The sequence below is a fragment of the Leptomonas pyrrhocoris genome, assembly GCF_001293395.1.
Source record: "Leptomonas pyrrhocoris isolate H10 chromosome Unknown, whole genome shotgun sequence".
Lineage (NCBI taxonomy): Eukaryota > Euglenozoa > Kinetoplastea > Trypanosomatida > Trypanosomatidae > Leptomonas > Leptomonas pyrrhocoris.
In genome coordinates this window covers 132,996-153,890 of record NW_015438383.1, presented here as the reverse complement: position 1 = coordinate 153,890, position 20,895 = coordinate 132,996, and the positions used below count along the sequence as shown (strand labels likewise).

The 20,895-nt window shown below is 60.0% G+C and overlaps 6 protein-coding genes across 8 annotated transcripts; all 6 read left to right on the top strand.

The window, feature by feature from the left end:
* Positions 1-2: 2 nt before the first annotated feature.
* On the top strand, positions 3-3,170 carry ABB37_08888 (phosphoglycan beta 13 galactosyltransferase; the record flags this gene model as incomplete). Its single annotated transcript, XM_015808036.1, has 1 exon — positions 3-3,170. Exon 1 carries the CDS (start codon positions 162-164, stop codon positions 3,168-3,170), a length of 3,009 nt encoding a protein of 1,002 aa, XP_015653321.1. The 5' UTR covers positions 3-161.
* Positions 3,171-3,804: 634 nt separating this feature from the next.
* Positions 3,805-6,742, top strand: ABB37_08887 (phosphoglycan beta 13 galactosyltransferase 6 (SCG6); the record flags this gene model as incomplete). Its single annotated transcript, XM_015808035.1, has 1 exon — positions 3,805-6,742. The coding sequence occupies exon 1, from the start codon at positions 4,889-4,891 to the stop codon at positions 6,740-6,742; it is 1,854 nt and encodes a 617-aa protein (XP_015653320.1). The 5' UTR covers positions 3,805-4,888.
* A 1,589-nt stretch (positions 6,743-8,331) lies between these two features.
* Positions 8,332-8,885, top strand: ABB37_08886 (hypothetical protein; the record flags this gene model as incomplete). Its single annotated transcript, XM_015808034.1, has 1 exon — positions 8,332-8,885. The coding sequence occupies exon 1, from the start codon at positions 8,661-8,663 to the stop codon at positions 8,883-8,885; it is 225 nt and encodes a 74-aa protein (XP_015653319.1). The 5' UTR covers positions 8,332-8,660.
* Positions 8,886-9,909: 1,024 nt separating this feature from the next.
* ABB37_08885 (hypothetical protein) lies at positions 9,910-10,338 on the top strand (the record flags this gene model as incomplete). The annotated part of the gene is made up of 1 exon (XM_015808033.1): positions 9,910-10,338. The coding sequence occupies one exon, from the start codon at positions 9,910-9,912 to the stop codon at positions 10,336-10,338; it is 429 nt and encodes a 142-aa protein (XP_015653318.1).
* Positions 10,339-13,133: 2,795 nt separating this feature from the next.
* On the top strand, positions 13,134-14,444 carry ABB37_08884 (hypothetical protein; the record flags this gene model as incomplete). Its single annotated transcript, XM_015808032.1, has 1 exon — positions 13,134-14,444. Exon 1 carries the CDS (start codon positions 13,884-13,886, stop codon positions 14,442-14,444), a length of 561 nt encoding a protein of 186 aa, XP_015653317.1. The 5' UTR covers positions 13,134-13,883.
* A 376-nt stretch (positions 14,445-14,820) lies between these two features.
* ABB37_08883 (receptor-type adenylate cyclase a (RAC-A)) lies at positions 14,821-19,448 on the top strand (the record flags this gene model as incomplete). Of its 3 annotated transcripts, none has more annotated exons than XM_015808031.1 (1): positions 14,821-19,448. In XM_015808031.1, exon 1 carries the CDS (start codon positions 15,285-15,287, stop codon positions 19,446-19,448), a length of 4,164 nt encoding a protein of 1,387 aa, XP_015653316.1. In that variant the 5' UTR covers positions 14,821-15,284. The 3 variants fall into 3 exon arrangements, with proteins under 3 accessions (XP_015653316.1, XP_015653315.1, XP_015653314.1); XM_015808030.1 differs by having other exon boundaries at positions 14,841-19,448; XM_015808029.1 differs by having other exon boundaries at positions 14,865-19,448.
* Between the last annotated feature and the right edge of the window lie 1,447 nt (positions 19,449-20,895).

Sequence of the window (20,895 nt, the reverse complement as noted above, 5' to 3'; positions counted from 1 at the left end):
AAGAGCGAGCAGATCTCGCATGATATTTGTTGAAGATCGCTAGCGCGCTTGGGCTTCCAGTCGGTGCGTTTCTTCTTTTCTTTCTTTTCCCGTTTCCGTATCTTCTCCCTTGCCCTTTCCCTCCCCGCTCCGCGTGTGTGTGTCTGTCTGCGTCATCGACCATGTTTGAGCGGCGCGGCGGGTGGCACATCGCCGGCCGTGCGGAGTTTTCTTCCACCCCGGCGGAGTTCGGCGACGGCGGCCCTGCCTCTGCTGTGTCGACCGACGAACGGTACTCCTTTCGCGTTCCCCATCGTTGTGGCAGTCGAGACATCCGCGGCAGCAGCTCTGGTTGCGGCAGCGAGCATACTGTCGGGGGACGTCCGTCGGTGATGGACCTCGCCAGCTGTCATGGCTTGACCAACTCGAGTGCGAGCGCCGGTATCACGTCGGCAAACGTTTCTGACTCTCGCTGGGCCGCCGCCGCCGCCTGTACTCCGCCGCTACCGCCGCTTTCTGCGGCCCCCGCGTGCTTTCCGAAAGCTGCTTTCCCGCAACGTGTATGTCGTGGGGTGTTCAGGTGCGTGCGTGCCTACAAACCGACGCTGAGCGCTGCTGTCGTGGGTGGCGGCGCAGAGGGCGGTGGCAGAGCGTCGTGGCACGATGTGAAGCACGCCATCGGTGTGTACCTGCATCGACTGCGGCGCTACGTGTTTCGTCGTGTGCGATGGTTGTCGCTTCTTGTCGTATTAGGCGTTCTGCTGTGGTGCGGCGTACGGGCCTGGATGGCGCCGGCGCCGCTGCCGCCGTGGGAGTCCCCGCTGGCGGTGGTGGTGCACCACAAGGACGTCGTACAGCGCATGCAGTTAGACGTTCCACGCAGGCTGCGAGCGGATGAGGTGCCGTCGTGGACGCTGCGTGTGCTGCCGCGTGGGTGTCCCAACTGCATCGAAGGCCCAGCTTGGGAGACGGCGGTGCAGCGTGCCGCGGCTGGCTTGATGGCCCATCGCGCACAAGAGGATATACAGCACCAGCAGCATCACCTCAACGTGGATGTACGCGGAGCCGATGCGCTAATGGAGTCGACTGCGGAGGACATGATAAACGACAGCGGTCCTTACGCAGTGTTTGCCACCCCCGCAGCCCCCCTCGGTCGTATCGGTCCTTTTCTCCTGGCGATGCACAGCGTGACGGACGATGTGGACATCGCGGGCGAGTTACCCAGATGGGCGTGGATGCGGCGAACTGGTACACATCACGGTCGACGGTGGAACCCTCGCGCGGCATCCACCTCCGCCGCCGCGGCCGACACCGGGCCGCACGTGCGCCATCAGCGTCTGTCCGCGCCTCCCTACACGGCAGTGATGGGGATCCCTAGCGTGGATGACGCCCGGCATGCGACGCTGCGCGCGACACAGCGGGAGACGTGGTTGGGCTACAGCCGTGTTGCGCGCCACGACAACGACTTCGACGGGGCGCTCCTTCAACTGTACATCTTCGCGGCGCGGGAACCGAGCTCAAGCGCGGGTGAGGAGGATCGGTCGCGTGTGCCGCAAGACGAGGACATCGGGCTGACGGTCGACGCCGAGGCTTTCCTGCCCACGACGCGTGAATTCCGTGACGGGAGCGCATTTTACGAAGCGTGGGAGCGGTACAATCCCCACTATCGTCCGGAGGACCCTGCTTTCGTCACCTCCTCCGCGGGCGCCGCGGCGGGCCAGCAGCGGACGCCGCACGTGCACAGCAATATGTCGTACGTGCAGCGTCGCATGTCTCTGCGTCCGGACTGGCGCAAAGGCGCGGGGTGGACGTCGCCGTGCTCGCATGTGATGACGTCGACGGTGTACGACCAAGCCGGGGTGTCGCCGGCGCCGGCGATGACGCGTCTACGCGCTTTCCTCGACCTTCCCACTTCCCCAGCTTTTACGAGTGGTGCGCGGTACCTCTGCACCGCCTCCGCCGCGCTCTGGCGTGAGGCGTTGTCTTTTAGAAACATGCTCTGGGTGGACATGATGACGGACCGCCAGCCCACCTCGAAGAAGAAGCACGGCGAGGACGGTGGCTGGGGCCTGGCAGTGGAGGTTGGGATGACGCAGAAAACCATCCTGTGGCTGGAGTACGCCTACCACGCGTTCCCCGATGTGCCGTACATCATCAAGAGCGACGATGACGTGTATGTCAAGGTTCCGCAACTGGTGAGCGACATGTGGTACATCTACGGTGATCGACAGACGCGTGATGCAGTGGCCACTACTACCACTATTACTACGACCACCACGGCTGTTGATACTGTTGATGCTGCTGCTGCTTCGGGCGATGATGGAAGAGCAAGTGCTGCCGACGACGCGCTCTACCAGGCACGTACGACACCCGTCAGCGCTGCAGCAGAGGCGGCGGCGGCAGATTATCAACGCGCCACCGCGTCTTCGGCGTGCGTCTACTGGGGTCTTTTATGGGGCCAGTACGACCACGTTCCGTATTTTGTCGGCATGCTGTACTTGCTGGACCGCCGTCTTGCCCGGGTGATTCTCGAGCCGGCTGCGGAGAAACCGTCGTCCGCCGCCGCCGCCGCTTCAGTCGACTTTTTGCGGCTGGCGATGCTCGACTACAACCCCCGTCTCCATCACTACTACCGCGACGCGGGCATGTACGCGGAAGATTTTTTTATCGGAAAGACCCTCAAGGCCCGCCAGCGCCGCGCACAGGAGCTGTGTCCAGACCGCCGTGTTACCTTCATCGAGGAAGGCTCCCCCCGCTTCCACGATCTGCGCCGCGGCTATCGCAGCATGATCACCTGGGCCTCGGTGGTGCTGCACCGCTGCTTGCCGGCGGACATGCGGTTCATCGACTACTACTTCCACCACGAGCACCTTTTTAGCGCAAATATCTCGCAGCCGGCGACGATGGATGGCGGGGTCGAGGAGGCCGCGAAGGCGGTGGAGGCGGCGGCGCAGGCGCAGGCGCGGCTCGAGCACCCGGCTACCGACGGATACCAATTCCCTCTCGCGCAGTGGGCGCCGCACGGCACGGTGGAGCGAAACCGGAAGAAGCTTGTTGTCCGGGAAGAGGACGGGGTCGCGGTGTACGACGTGACGTTCCGCCGGTGGGGGTTTGAGCACCTGGTGCGCGGCGGCATCCACTCAGTTCCGCATTATAAAAAGAACACGAAGAAGTACGTGCTGGTGGAGTAAGCGCCCACGGAAGGGCACCTTCTAGGATGAGAAGGAGAAGGAGGAGGGGGGGGGGGAAGGGTTCCAAGGTCACGGAGAAACACAAGAAGCTCCGACGACAACAAATAGTGCTTGAAGTTACGACTCATTGATGGAAGGCGTTGTGAAGAGCTACGTACGTAATTAATATATATAAAACGAAAAAGAAGAGAAGCACCTCACAGGTGAAGTGGACCAATGCTTTTATTTCCAGTCGATGTACATCATAGCGAGCGACGAGAGCCGATCCGGACCGCGCTAACACTGCCGGAGAAAGCGAGAAAGCTGGCGTAGTGCGAAGCAGCCATACGCACGCGTGTACGTCACTGCGTTTGGAGTTCCGTATAAACTGATAATAGTACAACAATAATAATAATAGCAATGATGTCCAACACACACACACACACATCAAAAATCAACAGTAACAAACAAGGGCTGTTGTGATGCACATCTACCGCACCGCATCGACGTCGACGTGCGACGAGCTTTTTCCTCTTCGCCTCATTCACCCGTTGATGCCCTCCCCGCCCCCTTCTCCCTTTCTTCTGCTGTGTGACCCTACAACGCTTTCTCCCTCTCCTTCCTTCTTGTCTCAAACATACCTCCTACATACATAGTGTTCTTCTTCCATTCGTTGCTGTTCATCGTTCTTTTGTTTTTTCCTCTGTCTTCTCTTTTCTCGTTCCTGTCGCATCATTCGCTTTTCTTTCTCCGTATTGTCCTCAACGGTGGCGTTCCGTGTGCAGTGTGTGCGACGCCGCTTCCTTCACAACTGCCATAGAAGCTTCTACCCACGCCCGACGTAGTTCACCTCAGGTCCCTACTATTTTCTATTTTTAGGGTGGCATCTGGTATAGGGAGTATATATTGCCACGAACTAACTCCCAGACCTCTTCTATTATTATTTTTCCTTTTCCCTAGTTAACACCACAGCCTGCGGCAGAACGGCTGGAAGAGGTGTAACGCTTCATGCGTCGTGCGAGCGACTCCGCTTTCTCACGCACACCGACAGCCCGCCTTCTTGCTCTTCCCCCTCGCCCCTTCGCCCCCTCCGTCCCACCACAGTTGCATGGGCGGAACCTCTCCCTCCTCCTTCCTCCCCCGCAGTACCATAAAGTAATAAAGTGCGGAGTTGAATCGAGCACACCCAGCTGCGCACCTTCCCCGCCAAAACGCAAAGGAAGAGTTCGCAGGAGCAGGACGTAGCTACACCCCGCAGCACCGGAGGGGTGATAGATTGAAGCCCACCAATCCCCACATGCGATCTACCAAGCGCCTCGATGCCCCGCACGCGCGGAACCTCACGACGGTGCTCCCGGAGCCTGCCGGCAAACCCAGCGTCGACCTCGACAGCTCTTCCACCGCGTCGGATCGCCTGGTGAACTCCAGCCGGCTCTGCACTCCGTCACTAAAGCTGTCCCTCACGATGTGGTGCGGCTCCCGACGTAAGGCGCGCCGCGTTGTCCTCCCGCTCACGCTGCTGACGCTGCTGACGCTGACGGTGCTGTCATTGTGCGTTGTGAACTGGATGGCGATGACGGACGACGCGAGGTATTCTTGGAACGATGCGGCGGTGCGAGCGGAGGCGGTTGCGTGGAACGCGACTCTGTCAGTGGCGGTGACGCACGAGGCGCCGCTGACGTGTCTCAACAGCCGCCAGCTGGAGCAACTCGCAGGCCGGTGGTGCGTCGGCGACGGTGATGCGGCGGTCGCAGCTGCCGTCGTGGACGCTGCGCGTGGTGGATGCGCTGTGCGACGAGTGCCTGGACAACGCGACGCACGCGGCTGCTGTGGCGCGGCAGCTTGGTGCGTCCACTGCGTCCGCGGACGGCGCGTTGCCCGCTGCGACTGTGTTTGCGACGCCGAGCGCGCCGCTTGGGCTTGCGGGCCCGATGCTGTTTGCGATGGCGAGCGTGACGGACGGCGTAGCTGTTGGCGCTGAGCTTGCGCGGTGGAGCTGGGTGCTGCGGTCGTACGCGGTGCGGCGGCAGTTCCGTGGCGCGTCGCCTGTGGGGCTGAGGGGCGGGACGTCGCCGTACCTCGTGGTGCTTGGGATCCCGTCGACGGACCAGCCGGTGCGGTCGTCGCTGCGTGATGCACAGCGCGACACGTGGCTGTCGTACGCGGAGGTTGCGCGGAGCGGGAACGACTTCCGCGGTGCGCTGCTGCCGCTGTACATCTTCGCTGCTGCGGAGCGCGAGCAGCCGCACGCTGTGCTGGACGTGTCGCCGCTGCTGCCGACGGTGGCGGAGTACGAGGCCGCGTCTGCGGTGCTGCTGAGGCCTGGTAGTGCTGCTGGTGCGGTGCGGAGCTACGCTGAGCGTCGCGTGCGGCTTGCGGTTGATGTTGGCGCTGTGGGCGCCGGTGACGCGCTGCTGGCCGAGTCGCCGTGTGCGGCGATCGTGTCGAGGCCTGCGACGCCCGCTGCGGGCACCGGCGCGGACGCGACGTGGCTGTCGCAGCTTGCGTCTGCGCTGGCGCTGCCGGTGCGTCCCGCCGCTGTGGCGGCCGCGGAGTTCGTGTGCGGCGCGTCGACTGCGCTGTGGCAGGAGGCGTTGGCGCACCGCAACATGGTGTGGGTGGACATGATGACGGACCGGCGCCCGAGCTCGAAGAAGAAGCTGGGCGAGGGTGGCAACTGGGGCCTGCCGGTGGAGGTTGGGATGACGCAGAAAACCGTCCTGTGGCTGGAGTACGCCTACCACGCGTTCCCCGATGTGCCGTACATCATGAAGGGCGACGACGACACGTACCTGAAGGTGCCGCAGTTCATGAGCGACGTCCGTTACATGCGTGCTGGTTTCAAGGGCAAGCGTGTGCGGAGTCCGCCGGAGGTGCGCGATGCGGTGGGCGTCGCGGAGACGGAGGAGTGCATTTACTGGGGCAGCTGGATGCGTGGTAGTCTCTGGAACTACCTACGCTACCACGAAGGCAGTGGGTACATGCTGCACCGCCGTCTGGTTCAGGTGGTGCTGGAGGCGACGGACCGGCTGAATGCGGAGGCGGTGCATCTGGCGGTGACCCCATATAATGAATCCCTGAAAGAGGCGTATGAGGCTCTTGTCATGGACGTTGAGGACGCTTATGTGGGCCGCGTGTTGCGAGACAGGCGGGATCGCATTCGCGAGGTCTGCCCCTTCCACCGCGCCACGTACGTGGAGGAGGACAAGACGCGCCACTTCGATCTGGATAACTACCATTGGGTACGGTATTTCTCCGTGCTGATGCACCACGTCTCCCCCTCTGATCAGTACTTTTTGCAGTACTTCTTCCGACACGAGCACGCGGTGGCCGCGCTGTCGAAGGTGTGCAATGACACAGTGGAGAAGCTAGCGACGGCAGCGGCAAGGCGTTGGATGGCGTTTCATGTGCCCCACAACCTGACGGGGTACAACAAGGTCCCCAAGGTGCGCTGGACCTACAATATGACGCCCATCGACTCCTTCGTCTCCCCGGGCGACAACGTCAGCGTGTACAGCTTACCGTACGTGGCGTTCGCCTTCGATGCACTCGATAAAGCCGTACAATGCGCGACGCCAACGGAGGGGGTCTAACCACACCGACAACCTAGCTGGGCGCCAAGGGAGGGTGGGGGGAGGGGAAGGCGCTGAACGCTCCAGCGAACGGCACGCGTCTTCGCAGGGGCACGCTTTTTTTTCTTTCTTTGGAAGACGGACACTCCGTGGCGTGAGAGCCGCCGCACGCGTGGAAGTTCTGGTTGTGTTTTTGTGGCTCTCTGAGCGTTCGCTGACTAACGCTGCATTGCGTCAAAGCTCTTCTTCATTCTACTACTCTTGCGGCATCCTCCAGATTAGATGTGTGGTGTGCGAGAGTGCACGGCCGATGAAGCGAGGAATGCCAAATGCCGTCCACCGCCGTCGTTCCACGATACTTTCTTGTTCGTGTGTGTGTGTGTGTGTGTGGGTGTGAAGTACAACTGTGTTTCTCTGAAGAGCTGACTGCCCCGCGACGCGCTATGCTGGTGCACCTAACATAGACGCTGCAGCGCCGGACACTTCTTCTGTTTTTTATCACGTGATCAGTGCGTGGCCTTATTATCCTTGTCTTCCGCCGCCGTTCGCACCAGAGCCTCCGCTCATTCTTGTTGCTCCGGCTCATCTGAGACTGTGCGAAGGAAAGCGCGACTTAGCGTGGTGCCGAAGGCTGTGACGCTCTTCTGAAGCAAGCAATGGGCTAATGGTCAACTTGTGCAGTGCTTCGTGGCGGAAAGGGGAAAGGGGCGACGTTTGACTTCCCTGGCAGTGCTCCTCCTTCTGGTGACCTTACCGCACGCTCCGCGAAGGTCTGCATTTTCTGCCCCGCTTTTCTTTCCGTTTATAATTGGCCTTTTCTTTCTTTCTGAAAGTGCGCGACAGGAACAAGCACGTCGGGAGAGGCGTCGAACGCCGTGCGGTGTACACTCTTCCTTTCTCGTCCCTCCCCCCCGCTTCTCGGCGACCCCTCGCCAGAAGAGGCCCGTTTGCTTGTCTCCCGCCGTCCCGGCCCTTTGCCAACCCCACGAGGCGGAAGTGCAGGCGATCCGAGTCCGCAGGAAACTTCCCTTCCCGCACCGTCTCTCAATTACTAAAAAAAAAAAACCGTGCCTTGAGGATAATCTAACCATTTTTTGTTTGTTTTGTTTAAACAACAACAATAAAAGACCGGTGTATGAGATGTAAAGGATATCCGCTTTGTATGTGACTTTTCTTTTTGTCTTCTTTCCCCGCTTCCTTGTCGCCTCTCTGCTTGTGGAAGTAGCCGACTAAAGATGCTCCGATGTGTTTCGATTGTTACTGATGGTGCTTGCGTCACGAGGGTTAATGCTCAGCTTGTTTTCTCTTTTTGTTTTGTTCCTCTCTTGATCGCCCCTTTTTTTGTTTTTCCCGAACCGCTTAAGCTCGTCTTTAATTTCATTTTGTTTCCTTTCGAAGTAGCTGCAGTAGAACAGTATGGCTATTATTATTACTACTATTATTATTATGGTAATTCATGATACCTCTCTCTGTGACTCACTCTACTGTTTCTTCAAAGCCGGAGCGAGGAATGATTGGATGTATGGATGACAATGGGAAGCGAAGCGTCTCCGTGATCCGTTGCTCTAACCATCTTTCCCCTTTCTCCTCTTTCCCAACGATCGTCTTCAGCTGTCGGTAATTCTTCTTTCTTTCTCTTAACTCCCACCTAAATGTAGTCCACAAGTGCGTACCACGTTAAACTGCCAGACCGACGGTCCACTCCTCGCACATACAGCGGAAGAGTGGGCGGCCTTGGAGAGGGCACTACGAGAGGTTTTTCAAATAGCGGTCGGCGGCCTCGTTAAACCCGGCAGCGAGAAAGGAGGACGGTGGCCCCCTATGCCTTCCACGCTGAGGCTTACGTGCAAAACGACTCCGTCTTGGTGAGCACTCCGGAAGGGGCGCTTCTGCTGTCCAACGCTCGACTAAGCATGTGCGACTTCGCAGTATCCCCGACATGGTGACGTGTTGGAGTAGTGTTACATGCAGCACTGCCGCCAGGGAGGCAGACTTCAGGGCTGAAGACGCACAACGAACGGCCGAAGCGCTCATTTCGGTGAAGGACGCAGAAGCCGATGTGCGCATTCTCAACGACAACATCGCCTTTTTGCAAAAAGGAACTCGACTGCGAGCTTGGGCGCGGCACCGAGCTGACGGCCATGCGGAATCAGCTCCTCGGTGACGTCAATAGCCTTCGCGGTGAAGTGGTGGGAGCTCATGGCGGACCTTAAAAATCGGTCAGACGCAATGGGAATGGGCGATCTCCAACCTTGATACGGTACGACGGGAGCGAGACGCTCTGAGGAACGAGAAAGAGTCGTTGGCAAAGGATTGGACAGCAAGCCAGTACAAGCGGGAGGGCGTTACCGGACGGACGTGACGCTTTTCAGAAAGAGCGAGGCAATCTTCTAGAGGGGCGCGACGCCCGCTGTCAAGAGCGCGAGAGACAATTCCCGGGGAGACGAGGAGCTTAAGCGCAGAGGCAACGCAGCTTAAACTACACCCGCATCAACGGAAGCTGCTCAAGCAGGGCCGATCCCTGTTTCTGACGACTCTTCGGAACCGAGAGAAGAGCAGGAAGTTATTGGCGTCGCCGCAAGACGAGCGCGTGACCGAGAACTGGGACGTCCACTCACGCCGCGTACATCCCCGCCGTCGCCGCCATCACCAACTCAGCAGCTCGCGGGGGCTAGGTCGAGAGAGTCGTTTCAGCCTGTACGGTACGCACAGTACCAGGCCTCCCCGCAGGAGTCTGCACCGGCATTCCCCTCAGCTTTTCCGCCGTACGTGAAAACAAACCCTGCACCAGTCAGGCGTGAGGAAGTCAAAATTGGTTTTGCTCACTCGCCAGCCCGACCAACAACTCCCGCTCAGCGGATGCCTCTCACACACGTGTCGCAGCGTCGGATGACGGCAGATGGACTCGTTGATTTCCCAGAGGGGAGGGGGGGGGGGGCAGGGCAGTCTACCGAGTGAGTCGGGCGACAGGAGGGCCACCACGATGACGACCGGTCGTTGGAAGACGGTCATGACTCCGGATTATCCTGTGACGTCCCCCGATTTCTACGAAAGGTCCGGGGGCAGTGGGCAACTACAGCGCCTTCATGACGACCGCCATGACAATGGCTCCCGCTACCGCTGTTGATACTCTGACGCTAGCCGTCCCTCACACGATGACTTTCGCGGTGAAGTGATTGAAGCGCTTGATGGAGTTTTACCTCCGATTCCGCTGCAGTGATGACACGGATGCCTTTGAAGTGCTGGGATGGGAGATGTACTACCTCCTTCGCGACGTTCTCTTCCTCTCCACTCACCCCAAGAGTTTTGATTTGAAGGCCGTACGTCATCATGTGTACGGCGAGGTGAGTGAAGATCACAACGGCGCGATCGTTCACCGATGCATGGGGCGCCGGTACGCAGAGTGTTGGCAAACCACCTCACGACATTATCACGGCCGCCAGCTGCCCGCACATTGTTCGATCCACACTGGCATCAAGAGCGCCTCATCGCACGCAAATCCCGGTTTTACAACCTCGCTGTCTCCAGCAATCACCTGTGTAATAGTGTGGGGGCGGTTCCGGGCTAACGCGGAAGCCCATTGGCAAGCGAGTGAGCTGCACCAGTGTACCCTCTGACGTCCGGCACCGGAACCACGAGCGCCACACTAAAGGAGGTGGCAACTGAAAGAAAATGGCTTTAAGGTAGATCAACCCGGCGCTTCCTTGTGCATGTCTTTCAAATGGTGGGAGATATCTGTCAACGGCACACCCGGCTCGTACGCGTCATGCGAGTCCTTGTCCTCGGTAGCCCCAATAGAGTCAAAGCGGCGTCTCGTCGGACCGTTCATCCGTTCCAAAATGCGGTCCGGGTTCAGCGGCGCAACGCCTACCTTCTGCAGCGGCAACGTCCGTGTCTGCTGCATCGTAGCGACTCGTGTATCTTTATGTTGCCTTTGAAGAGCGTGGCGAAAGGCGTGCTTCACTGAAGCTGCCTCCGGTTCAATCCATGCTGCATCCCAAGTTACTTGGACGGCAGGAAGGGTTGTGCCATCAAAGCCGTGGTTGCCAGCGTACCTGTCAGCAGAGCCGTGTGCGCTTTCAGGTAATGGACCGTACTGCGAGGCAACGCTTCTGGGTTGTCCCCGCGTTCCCCCAGGGTCGACAGTCGGTTTGGGCCCGCGGGCTTCTGCGCCATCTGCTGGAAGATCTTCTTGGCTACGTGCTCCAGCGCCCCGCGTTTGATGGAGTGCGCGGTGTAGCCGTAAGGCTCCAAGACCATTCCCATCTGCGCTGTGGTGCTCTGCGCCATCGGCTCGTCTTCCAGCGGGAGTGTCTGCAAGAATTCCCGAAGGACCCCGGCATCTTTCCCGCCCGATCACCACGTAGCGGTCCGGCCGGTCCGTCTCGCTCTTGAGCGGCTTTGGAGAATACCAAAAAGTCGACAATCAGGGAGGGATGGGCCCACCATGTGCGCCAGGAAGGCGGATGGCGGAAGAAGCTCCACGTCCGACCATCTGCTGGCCGTCAGCCAAGCCACCTCGAAGCAGTAGCGCGTCGCGAGTCGTCTTGATGGCTTTCCGGATGCGCAGATAATCGTCGTAGGTCATGGCTTTTGCCTGACGTACCGGCGTCACTGCCTTTTCTTCCCTCAGCCCTTTCCTGTACATCTCCAGCATATCCGCTGGTTTGTCCACACAGCGCTTCAGGATCCCGGCATACTGCAGAGCGCTGGAGGGTTTGAGGTGCAGCGACCCCACGAAAAGAGCGATCGACTGGTGGTCCGATGGCAGCTGATGCGCAGTCGGAAAACGCACATATCGTGTGAGAACCGGTGTACGCTGGGACCAGGTCTGAGGTTCCCGAAGTTTTCAACGCCGCTTCGTTGACTGCTGCAGCTATCTTTCTTCGTTCGGGACTGCTCAAGTCGTCGATCGGTATCGGTTCCCGGCTTATATGTTTTTTTCACGAGTTCGTGTTGGGGGTTCCCCATTTCTTCTGCGGCCTCCTTAAGGACCGGAGGAGACCTCGGGCCGTCGTCGCGGGTGCATCGATTTCCAAATTGGTGGTAGTAGTAGTATCGGCCATCGAGGCCGTTGCACCTGCTGCGCGGGTTCGCACCTTGACCGCGCGGTGAACAGCGGAGCCGCGTAGAGTGGGCGTTGTGGTGACCGCGGCACCGTGGCCGACTGAGTCGTCTCGGTGACGCTGCAGGTGTGCCCGCCCTTTGTGTGGGACAGCATGGGGTCAACGGCTGCTCCTGCGACCCCCACGGGCCTCTACTGGCCAACCATTCATGCTTTTTTGATTGGCTGCTTTCCCTCGTTTTTTTTTCTGAGCTTTGCGTATAAGGACTGCGTTGAGGGGCGCCCCGCACGCCAACCGTAAGTACGCTTCTGCGTACCGGCGCCCCATGCATCGGTGATCAATCGCGCCGTAGCAGCCGTCGCCCACCTCACCGTCCACATCGTGACGTAGAGCCTTAATGTCCAAACTCTTCGGGTGAGTGGAGAGGAAGAGAACTTCGTGAAAGAGGTAGTACATCTCCCATCCCAGCGTTTCAAAGGCATCCGAGTCATCACTACAGCGATATGGACGGTTGATTGTTATTCTGCTGTGAAACTGGTCCGACGCTGATTGCCCCCAGCTCCATCGCGGTCGTATCGCAGAGACAGACCCCGCGCGCCTTTCCGCTTTCTCGGGTTTTTTTTTGTGTCGGCGGCGGTTCCGCCATGCTTTTAGGGAATTTGCCTGTGGTGCCTTCCCTGGCATCCAACGCCTCCTCGGTGCTCACTACGGACGCATCTTTAGAAGGATGGGGAGCGCGTTGCTTTCTCTTGGTATTGGCGAAATCGGCTCCACCGGTGGTATTTGGAGCTCGACGCCGCCGATGATTGCGTCGGCCGCAATGAGAGCCGTTTTGTTTGGCTCAAAAGCCTTTGCTCACCGATTGGAAGGACACGTTGCTATAGGGGTGGATATCACCACGGTGCAGCATTCTTTCGCCAAAAATCAATAAAAACCACGAAGTCTCAGGTCCTACTACCTGAGCTTCAACGAGCGCTCCACTTGCTCCCGACGCTTCATCTTTTTGCGTCCGTCGCTTACGTGCGGTCGGCGGACAACCCGGCAGGCGCGCTATCAAGCCGTCACCTCCTGTCTAGGGGAAAAACTATCGAAGGGCAGCTTTGGAGGCGGATCTGTAAAAGAAAGCTACCGCTTCGCTAGTAATCCCAAAACGTCAAAAATAGAATGTATGGTACTTTCTCAGAAAACTCACCGGTGCTTAAGAGTTTCTTACCTCCTGTACTTTAAGATAGAATAATGATTGTGCTCTACGGGTTGAATCATCTTCTACCCAACCTTTACTTCCAACCTATTTCCCCCCGTTCACCCTTCTCTACCTAAATCATCTTCGCTTATTCCCCTACGCAGCTGTTGCGTGCCGTGTGGGCCACCGCAGCCGCATCGCGCTTTGTGGACGGTGGCACCCTCTCCGCCCCCCACGAGCGTCTCTCGAAAGACCTCGGCGCCGTTGCGACGCGGCGGTGTGCTGAATGGCACGGCAGCGAAGCCCTCCGCGTACGCCGCAGCCGCGGCAGCCGTGGCCGGCGGGGAGGACGTGGCGCGGATCGCCGTGGTGTCTTCGGGCTTCCCTCCTCATCCCCATCGGCTGGCGGACCTTCCCTCCCTCCCTGCCACTGCCCGGCAGCCACCGCCGCGTGCAGCAAGCGCAGGCTAACAGCGACGGCCCGTTCGCATTTGTGCTGCTGAGCCGTGGTGACGCAGCGGTGCCGGCTGCTGCTGCGAGACCACCCTTTATCGTTGCCGGATGAGGCGTCGCGCGCAGCCGGCACCTGCACCGGCAGCCACCGTGAACGCGTCTCCTCGTGTGTTGGTGTGCTGCTGCTGAACGGCTGCTGCGCGCGTTGTGCAGCGCGACGTGCTGACGGTGCGGGCGACCGTTGGCGGTTGTTCTGCACCGTGGTGTGCGGCCACGGCCCGCCGCGTGTGAGCGGTGACGAGGGCATGACCGCCTCCGAGGTGTCCGCGCCGTGCTCGACGACGGTGCAGAGGTGTGAGCGCTCGCGGCGTGTGGTGCTGCTCTCGTCGCTTCGTATTGCTGGCTGACACGTCTGCGCGTGCAAACGGAGCTGTGCGTGTGCGTGGATGTGCGCCCCCCAATGCACGCTCGCCGTTGGCCTCTGTTTGCGTGTGCTGTGTGGGCTTTCTCTTCGGTGCCCTTACCGCCTCCTCTCTGCCGTGAGCATCTGCTTTCCGTGTGCTCTCTCACACGGCTGGTGGCGCGGCGCGAGTTCACGGAAACGGTGCGCGCGCGCTGCCCGCTTTTTGTCTCCGCCTCGCCGCAGCACCCAGCAGACGGTGTGTGTCTCTGCGTCTCTCTTGGAGCTGAAAGGCGTGTGTGTTGCCCGCCCCCGCACGTACACACGCAGGTGTCTTTCCTCTCCTCTCCTCTCCCCCTTCGGTGTGCTGCACCACCGTGCTCTTTGGCCTCCGTCGCGGTAGCGCTGCTTCTTGCGCCATCAGCCCTTTTCGTGCGTAACGTGTGGAGCTCCTCGCACCGCGTTCCCTCTTGCTTCTCCGCTTTTGTTTATGTGGCGGGTGCGCGTCCTCCCCGTGCAGACGCCGCCCGCCCGCCGTTGCACTGGTCCATGTGCGGCGTCACAGCAAGTCCTGTGCTCCCAACGTGCTCACAGCCGACGGTTGTGTCCGGGCTGTTCTAGGTGTCCGCTGCGTCCCACTGGAAACCGAGTCCGATTGACCGCTGCCCTGCGAAGCGCACCGCCGCCTGCGTAGTTTCTCGAGGCGCTGCTGTCTTGCTGCGGTCTCAGTGCTGCGGCCTCTGGAGCCGCGTGGGGCTGCACGGCGACGGGCTCACGGTGCCGATCTGCGGATGTCAGCCCCTGGCACCGCAGCCTTTGCCGACGGAGCGTCGAGACGCCTGCCCGCACCTTTTTCTTTTCCTCCGTGCCGCTCTCCGCGGTGGACGCTCCTCTCCCGGCCACTGCTGCTGACTGAACTCCCGCTTCTCGCTTCTCGCCTCCCGCTTCTATCTTCTCTTCTGCCTGCGCTCTCCGTGTGTGTGCCGTACGAACGGCGGCCGCCCGGCTTTAACGACAGACCGCACAACGCCGCTTTCACCAGCTTTCTTGTGTTTTCGCCACCAACGAATCTTTAATATTTTAGCCCTTTTTTTCTCTTTTGCTCCTCTCTGCCTTCTTTTTCCTTTGCGAGGTCCGCTGCGCGCACCACTCGAAGCCCGAACCGACAGCGGCGCAGACGACTCTGTGGCCGGCGCCCTTTCCGAACGCTTTGCGGATAAATATCCTCCCCTCTCGCTTTGCTTTCGTTTCCTCTCGAACGTAGCCCGCTCTCTTGGAACATCTTTTTACTTTGTTTATCTTTCGCAGCTGACGCATCTACGCGATCAAAGCGCAGCCGGTGAGACCGCCGACTGAAATTCTGATCCGTCCTTCTTCTTTTTCTTTTCCTCTTCCAGGCTGTCTTCTTTTGTACGTGGTGGCTTGCTCCGTTTGGTTGCCCCACGTACCCACCCCAAACCGATGTCCACCAACTTCCTTCGGCACAGCGACCGGTGCCAAGGAGGCGGGAGCGGCGGACCCCTCCGTGGCTGCTGTGCGCGCCGTCGCCGCTCACCCGGTGCGAAGAGCCGCCGCATCTTTTTCTTCCTCGGCGTCGTCGTTGCGCTGTGCTGTTTGTTGTTCTGTGTGCCTGACGCATCATGCGTACCAGTGCGTGCTGCCAGCTCCACGGCGTCCGGCAGCGGCACTGAGCCCGTCTATTTGCTCAACATGATGCATCACGCGGATCCACAATTGAATTCCAGCGCCAAAATTATCTGGACCGGCATGGACGCTGCTTTTTACGCCTCCGGCTACACCGTTGGCGGCAAGCGTCCCCTCGTCATTGTCGAACCCGACAGCAGCGCCAACCTGTCCGACGTCGCCGCGGTGATTGCACAGGGCCTGGCGGACCACCCTACGCTGTTGGGCGTCTTGGGGCCCTACTCGGACGCCTCAACGATGGCCGCGCTGAACAGCGACGTGGTGAAGGAGAACCATTTGGTGTTACTTGCTCCCTTCACGGGGTCGTCGACCGTGCGTGTGTGGAACCCCCACGCGTTCTTCATCCGTGCTGAGCCGCTCGCCGAGTTGAAGGTGATCATGGCATACGTCGTCTACACCCTCCGTGCGAAGCGCATCGCGTTCATGTACCTAACGGACGCCGACTACGGTGATGCGGAGTATCACGAGGTGCAGGGGATGCTGAGCTATCTTGAGCGTGACCCGGCCGTCGTGTACTCCGTGGAGTACTCTGCGGCGGACTCCGCCGTGAACCGTGCCGCTTTTGACGCCATGGCGGACACACATCCGCAGGTGGTGATTGTGTGGGGTATTCCGAGCCTACAAACGTCTGAGTTCGTGCGAGAGCTCATGCTGGACCCGCGTACGTCGTCCGCAGCCATCATGGGCTGCTTTGCACTGCAGAAGACGCTGTACGAAGCCTATACCAACGTGACTGCGAGGGAGGGATCCAATAAGCACGACCACCAGATCTTCAGCAGTGCCATCGCGCGCTCACCGACGGACGACAACACCAATATCACCCACATGGCTCTCTTTCAGAAAGAGATCGCCCACTACCTCGTGCACTCTGGCCGGAGTTCCAACAGCCTGCTGAACGGTTCGCGCTCCTCGGACGCACTGAACAGCTCCGCGGATCTGCTGAGCGCAGCTAAGGCTTTGTTTACTGATGATGCCGCTCCCGGTCAGGTGACTGTGTCGGGGTGGCTGGCCGGCAAGGTGATCCAGCGCACGCTTGAACGGGTCGACTGGATTACGGACCGTGCCACCTACCAGACCGGGCTGTTTGACCAGAACCGCTTTGTCGTCGGAGGCGACGCCGTCTTCGGCGACTACGGCGGCACCTGCGACGCCTTTGCCGCTAAAACGGGTGCGATGTGCAACTGCAACCAGGGCGGCCACACCGCTGTACTCTCACGTCTCACAAGCGGGGCGCTGTGGACTGTCTTGGACACCGTCTTCACCTACTCGCAGGCGGTGTGCTACTCGACTGATGCTAATTTGCCCAAACCGCTGAGCGTCCTGACTTTTGCCTTGACCGACCACGGGAAGGTGGTGGACCCGACGGGCCGTATCAGCAGCATCGTCCCCCTAACGATGGACTTCCTGAACACGACGGAGCTCTCGCTGAGTATGGCCGTCTTGAATGCTTCGACAACGACGCAGCAGGCGGTGCTGGATGCGGAGGTGAGCGAGCACACCGTGGACGTGCTGATGGGCCCTATGGCGGGCGGTCTTGAAATGGGCGATTTGCTGGTCGTCGAGCCTATCTTCGCGCACGGGCGCCGGGTCATTGAGAAGAGGAGCTTTATCCGCGTGATGCCGACAGTGGCGCAGGAGATATACATACTGTACTCTAATCTTCCCACCATCGCTGCGGTGACGGGCGTGGCGGCGGAGCTGCATGTCGTGGTACGCGGCTTTGTCGACCTGGAGTCGGCGCAGATGGCGGATGTGCTGAGCAGGACCGCCGACACGTTTGGCTACAGCGACCCGACCATCACTAGCGTGGCGATGGACGATGACCTGACCAGCGCCTTTTCCACCAGCGGCGTTAACTGCTTTCTCGGCTTCACCGACGGGGATCCATCGACCATCGCGACTTTCCTCGCTACCAATCCGTCCGCGATCATCGTTGCCGACTTCAAAGAGTTCAGCCGCTGGCACTATATGCTCCTGCCGCCCTTTTCGAATTTGGAGCCATCCGTGCGGCGCCGCTTTTTGACGTTCGCGAACATGCCGCTGTGGTCGGACACGTCTGACGATGCCCACGCCGCCTCCCCGTTGCTGGCCGCGTTTCATGAGATGCTGCCCGATCCTGCCAACCACACGCCCGCGCATTTGGAGAACATGATCTCCGCCGGTTTTGTAAAGCAGCTGACGGTCGCCACCAACGTGATCAACTCCGCCAACCTCGTCGATACCCTCTACCGCAAAGGCACGATGACCTTCTATGAGATGGACTTCGGCAAGTTCGAGTGGTCGTGCAGCACTACCACCGCGGGGGAGACGTGCATGCACAACAACAATGGTGCGCGGAGCATCGTGGTGCTGTCGATGGAGCGCGTGCTCGACCCGAAGGTGCCCGTGACGGTGGAGGCCACCACACCCTCCATGATCTACACCACGACGCGTCACGGCGACAACAAGCTGTCCCCTGCGAGCTTGGCGGGCGTGATTGTGGGCAGCGTCATGGGGGGTCTGCTGCTTATTGGCCTCGTCCTCGCGTTTGTGTTTTGCTGCCTTGTGGGTGTGCGCAACAACGACGCGGCACCCAAGATGGTGGACGAGCCGGTGACCATCGTGTTCACGGACATTGAGAGCAGCACTGCGCTGTGGGCCGCGCTGCCGCAGCTGATGCCCGAGGCGGTTGCTGCGCACCACCGCGTGATTCGCCTGGCCATCAGCAAGCACAAGTGCTACGAGGTGAAGACGATCGGCGACTCGTTCATGATTGCCTGCAAGGACGCCCACTCCGCGGTGAAGCTGGCAATGGATATCCAAACGAAGCTGCTGGAGTACGACTGGAAGACGAGCGAGATCGACGATGCGTACCGCGACTTTGAGCTGCAGCGGGCGCAGGAGGCCGGCGGAGAGCATCCGCACAGTGCGCAGCTGAGCCGCGACGCGTACGAGGTCCTGTGGAACGGCCTGCGTGTGCGCATGGGGATCCACACCGGGCTGTCGGATATCCGCCTGGACGAGGTGACACGCGGCTACGACTACTACGGCGAAACGTCGAACATGGCGGCGCGCACCGAGGCCATCACGAACGGCGGGCAGGTGGTCGTGACGGAGGCGACGTGGTGGGCGCTGTCCGACGCCACACGCGAGCAGCTCGACTCCACTGATCTGGGTGCGCAGAGGCTGCGCGGGGTGCCGCATGTGGTGAAGATGTACCAGCTGAATCCCGTTGTGGGCCGCCAGCACGCGAACCTGCGAACGGAGATCGAAGCGGTGCTGCCGGACAACGCCACGACGACGACGGAGACCAACACCCTCGACGATCCGACGTCGTCGCACACGAACATGTCGTGCACGGCTGCTGCTGTGTCCTTCGTGCTGGCGAGCTGCTTCTCCACCTACCCGCCTGCGCAGCGCATCCGTGAGCTGCAGCCGCTGCTGGCGAAGTGGAGTGTGCCCGCCCCGCCCCGCCACAGCGGGATCTCCGCGGAGGACTACTGCCAAGGCCTCTTAAATCGTCTGGCGGTGCGAGTGGGCCGCGTGACGGAGGCCCGGCTGCGGCGGAACGGGGGTGACAACGGTGCGGAGTCGAACCTGCTGAGCTCTGTGGGCGGCACGGCGGGTGGGCCGCGCATCTCGCTGCCACTTCGCAGTGGCAGCAACGCCCATGAGCCGGAGCACTGCGAGGATGCGCCGTCGCGGCTGAGGGACCGAGCCACGATGGGGGACTTCCACGGGTTCTTTCGGCCCACGGAGACGCAGCGTTCGTCGTTGCGCCCGCCGAGTGAGCGAAGGTGTCGGGGCGGCAACCCCCTTCAGACGCAGGACGAGCCGATGGTATTCGATCTGAGCTGGAGCCGAAATGGAGCTGCAGACGACCGTGCAGAGATACCGGAGCCTGTGGTGACGAATGCGGCTGGGGCGGGCCGCCTGACATGACGTGTGCGCCGTTCAAGTGCTGGGGATGCCGTGCCGCCGACCGGCCTCGGATGGGTGAAGGGTGAGCGAGTGCCGCGCGACCACCCCGTCCTTCTTCTTCTTTTTACTTTGCTCAAAATCGTTTGGGAAGGTATGTAATGGGTTTCCCATGTTGTTTTCTTTGCTTAGGCACTGAGACATGTATTAATCTTTTCTTCTCTTTTCAGCGGATGTACTCACGTATGTAACTTCGCTGTGTGGCCACGGGGAGCGCGCCATGGATCGTCACGCACCGTGTCCCACAGCTCCTCTCTCCTCTCCTTCCCGCCGTGCTTTGAACACGGATAGCGTTTTCCTGTCAAACTGCATGCTCCGCGCAGCTTCTCCCGCCCAGCGTGTGTACGTGGAGAGGTGGCGACGCACCTTCCTTCTGCCTGCTCCCCATTTGCGGCGTCTCCGCAGCCGCCTGCTACGTGTCTCCTTCAACATCCACACTGCGGCTGAGACGCTTCACACGCAAACGCACACGCGAGCTTCGCGACACCTGCAGCGATGGTGCATGCTTACTTTCCAACGGCTCCGTTGGTGCTTCAAAAACTTTTATTTGATGTCAAGAGGTGGCGGACGCAGTGGTGCCACTCTTTTTTTGTGTGTGTGTGTGTCTTTTCGTAGAAGAAGAAGCGGCAACGAGATAACTCGTAACCGATGTTTTTGCTTTCACCTTGAATGATGTGCTGCTCTCCAGCACGACGCAACTCCGTTCCGTTGTGCCCAGTGGGAGCGATTCCTTTTTTATTATTTATTTTGTTTCGCGCCAAATGTGTCTCGTCGTGACGACGCTGTGATTCCGGTACCCACCTGTGTTCCCTCTGACTCTGGCACGCGTGTGCGGCGTCTTCCCTCTTCAAAGAGTTGTTGCCGCACCGCTCCCGCATGAACACTCGTGCAACACGTCCGGCGTCGCTTCGTGTCTGAACGCACGCAGATCGGTAAACGTGTTTTTGTTTTCTTCTTTCTTGTTCAGTAATATCTTAAATGATCTCTTTATTACTATTACGCTGTATTCGCTGACGGCACACTCATGTAGAACTATTAGCGTGCCCTTTTGTATTTCGCACACCCGGAAGAATGCGTTGTGTTATGCATTGTAGAAACCATTACTCTGCTGGGTGTGCGCGCACGTGCGGTGGCGCGGGTGTGCGTGTGCGGGTCCTGCCTGCACGCTGCGAACGCACACGGCGCCGCACGATGCGACTGTTTGGGTCTGACGGAAAGTGTGTGATACTGTTGAGCTGAAAACGAAACAAAGCCAATGAGAGGCAGCTGCGCTTGCCGCTGCTGATGACGGGTTGTGTTGCGCTTGATGGCGGCTGCAGCGGTGCGCCGCGTTGCACTGCCGTTGTTTTTGCTGCGCGTGTGTGCGCTGCAGAGCGCGGGCGCAGGGAGTCGGAACTGCTGTGTGCCAGTG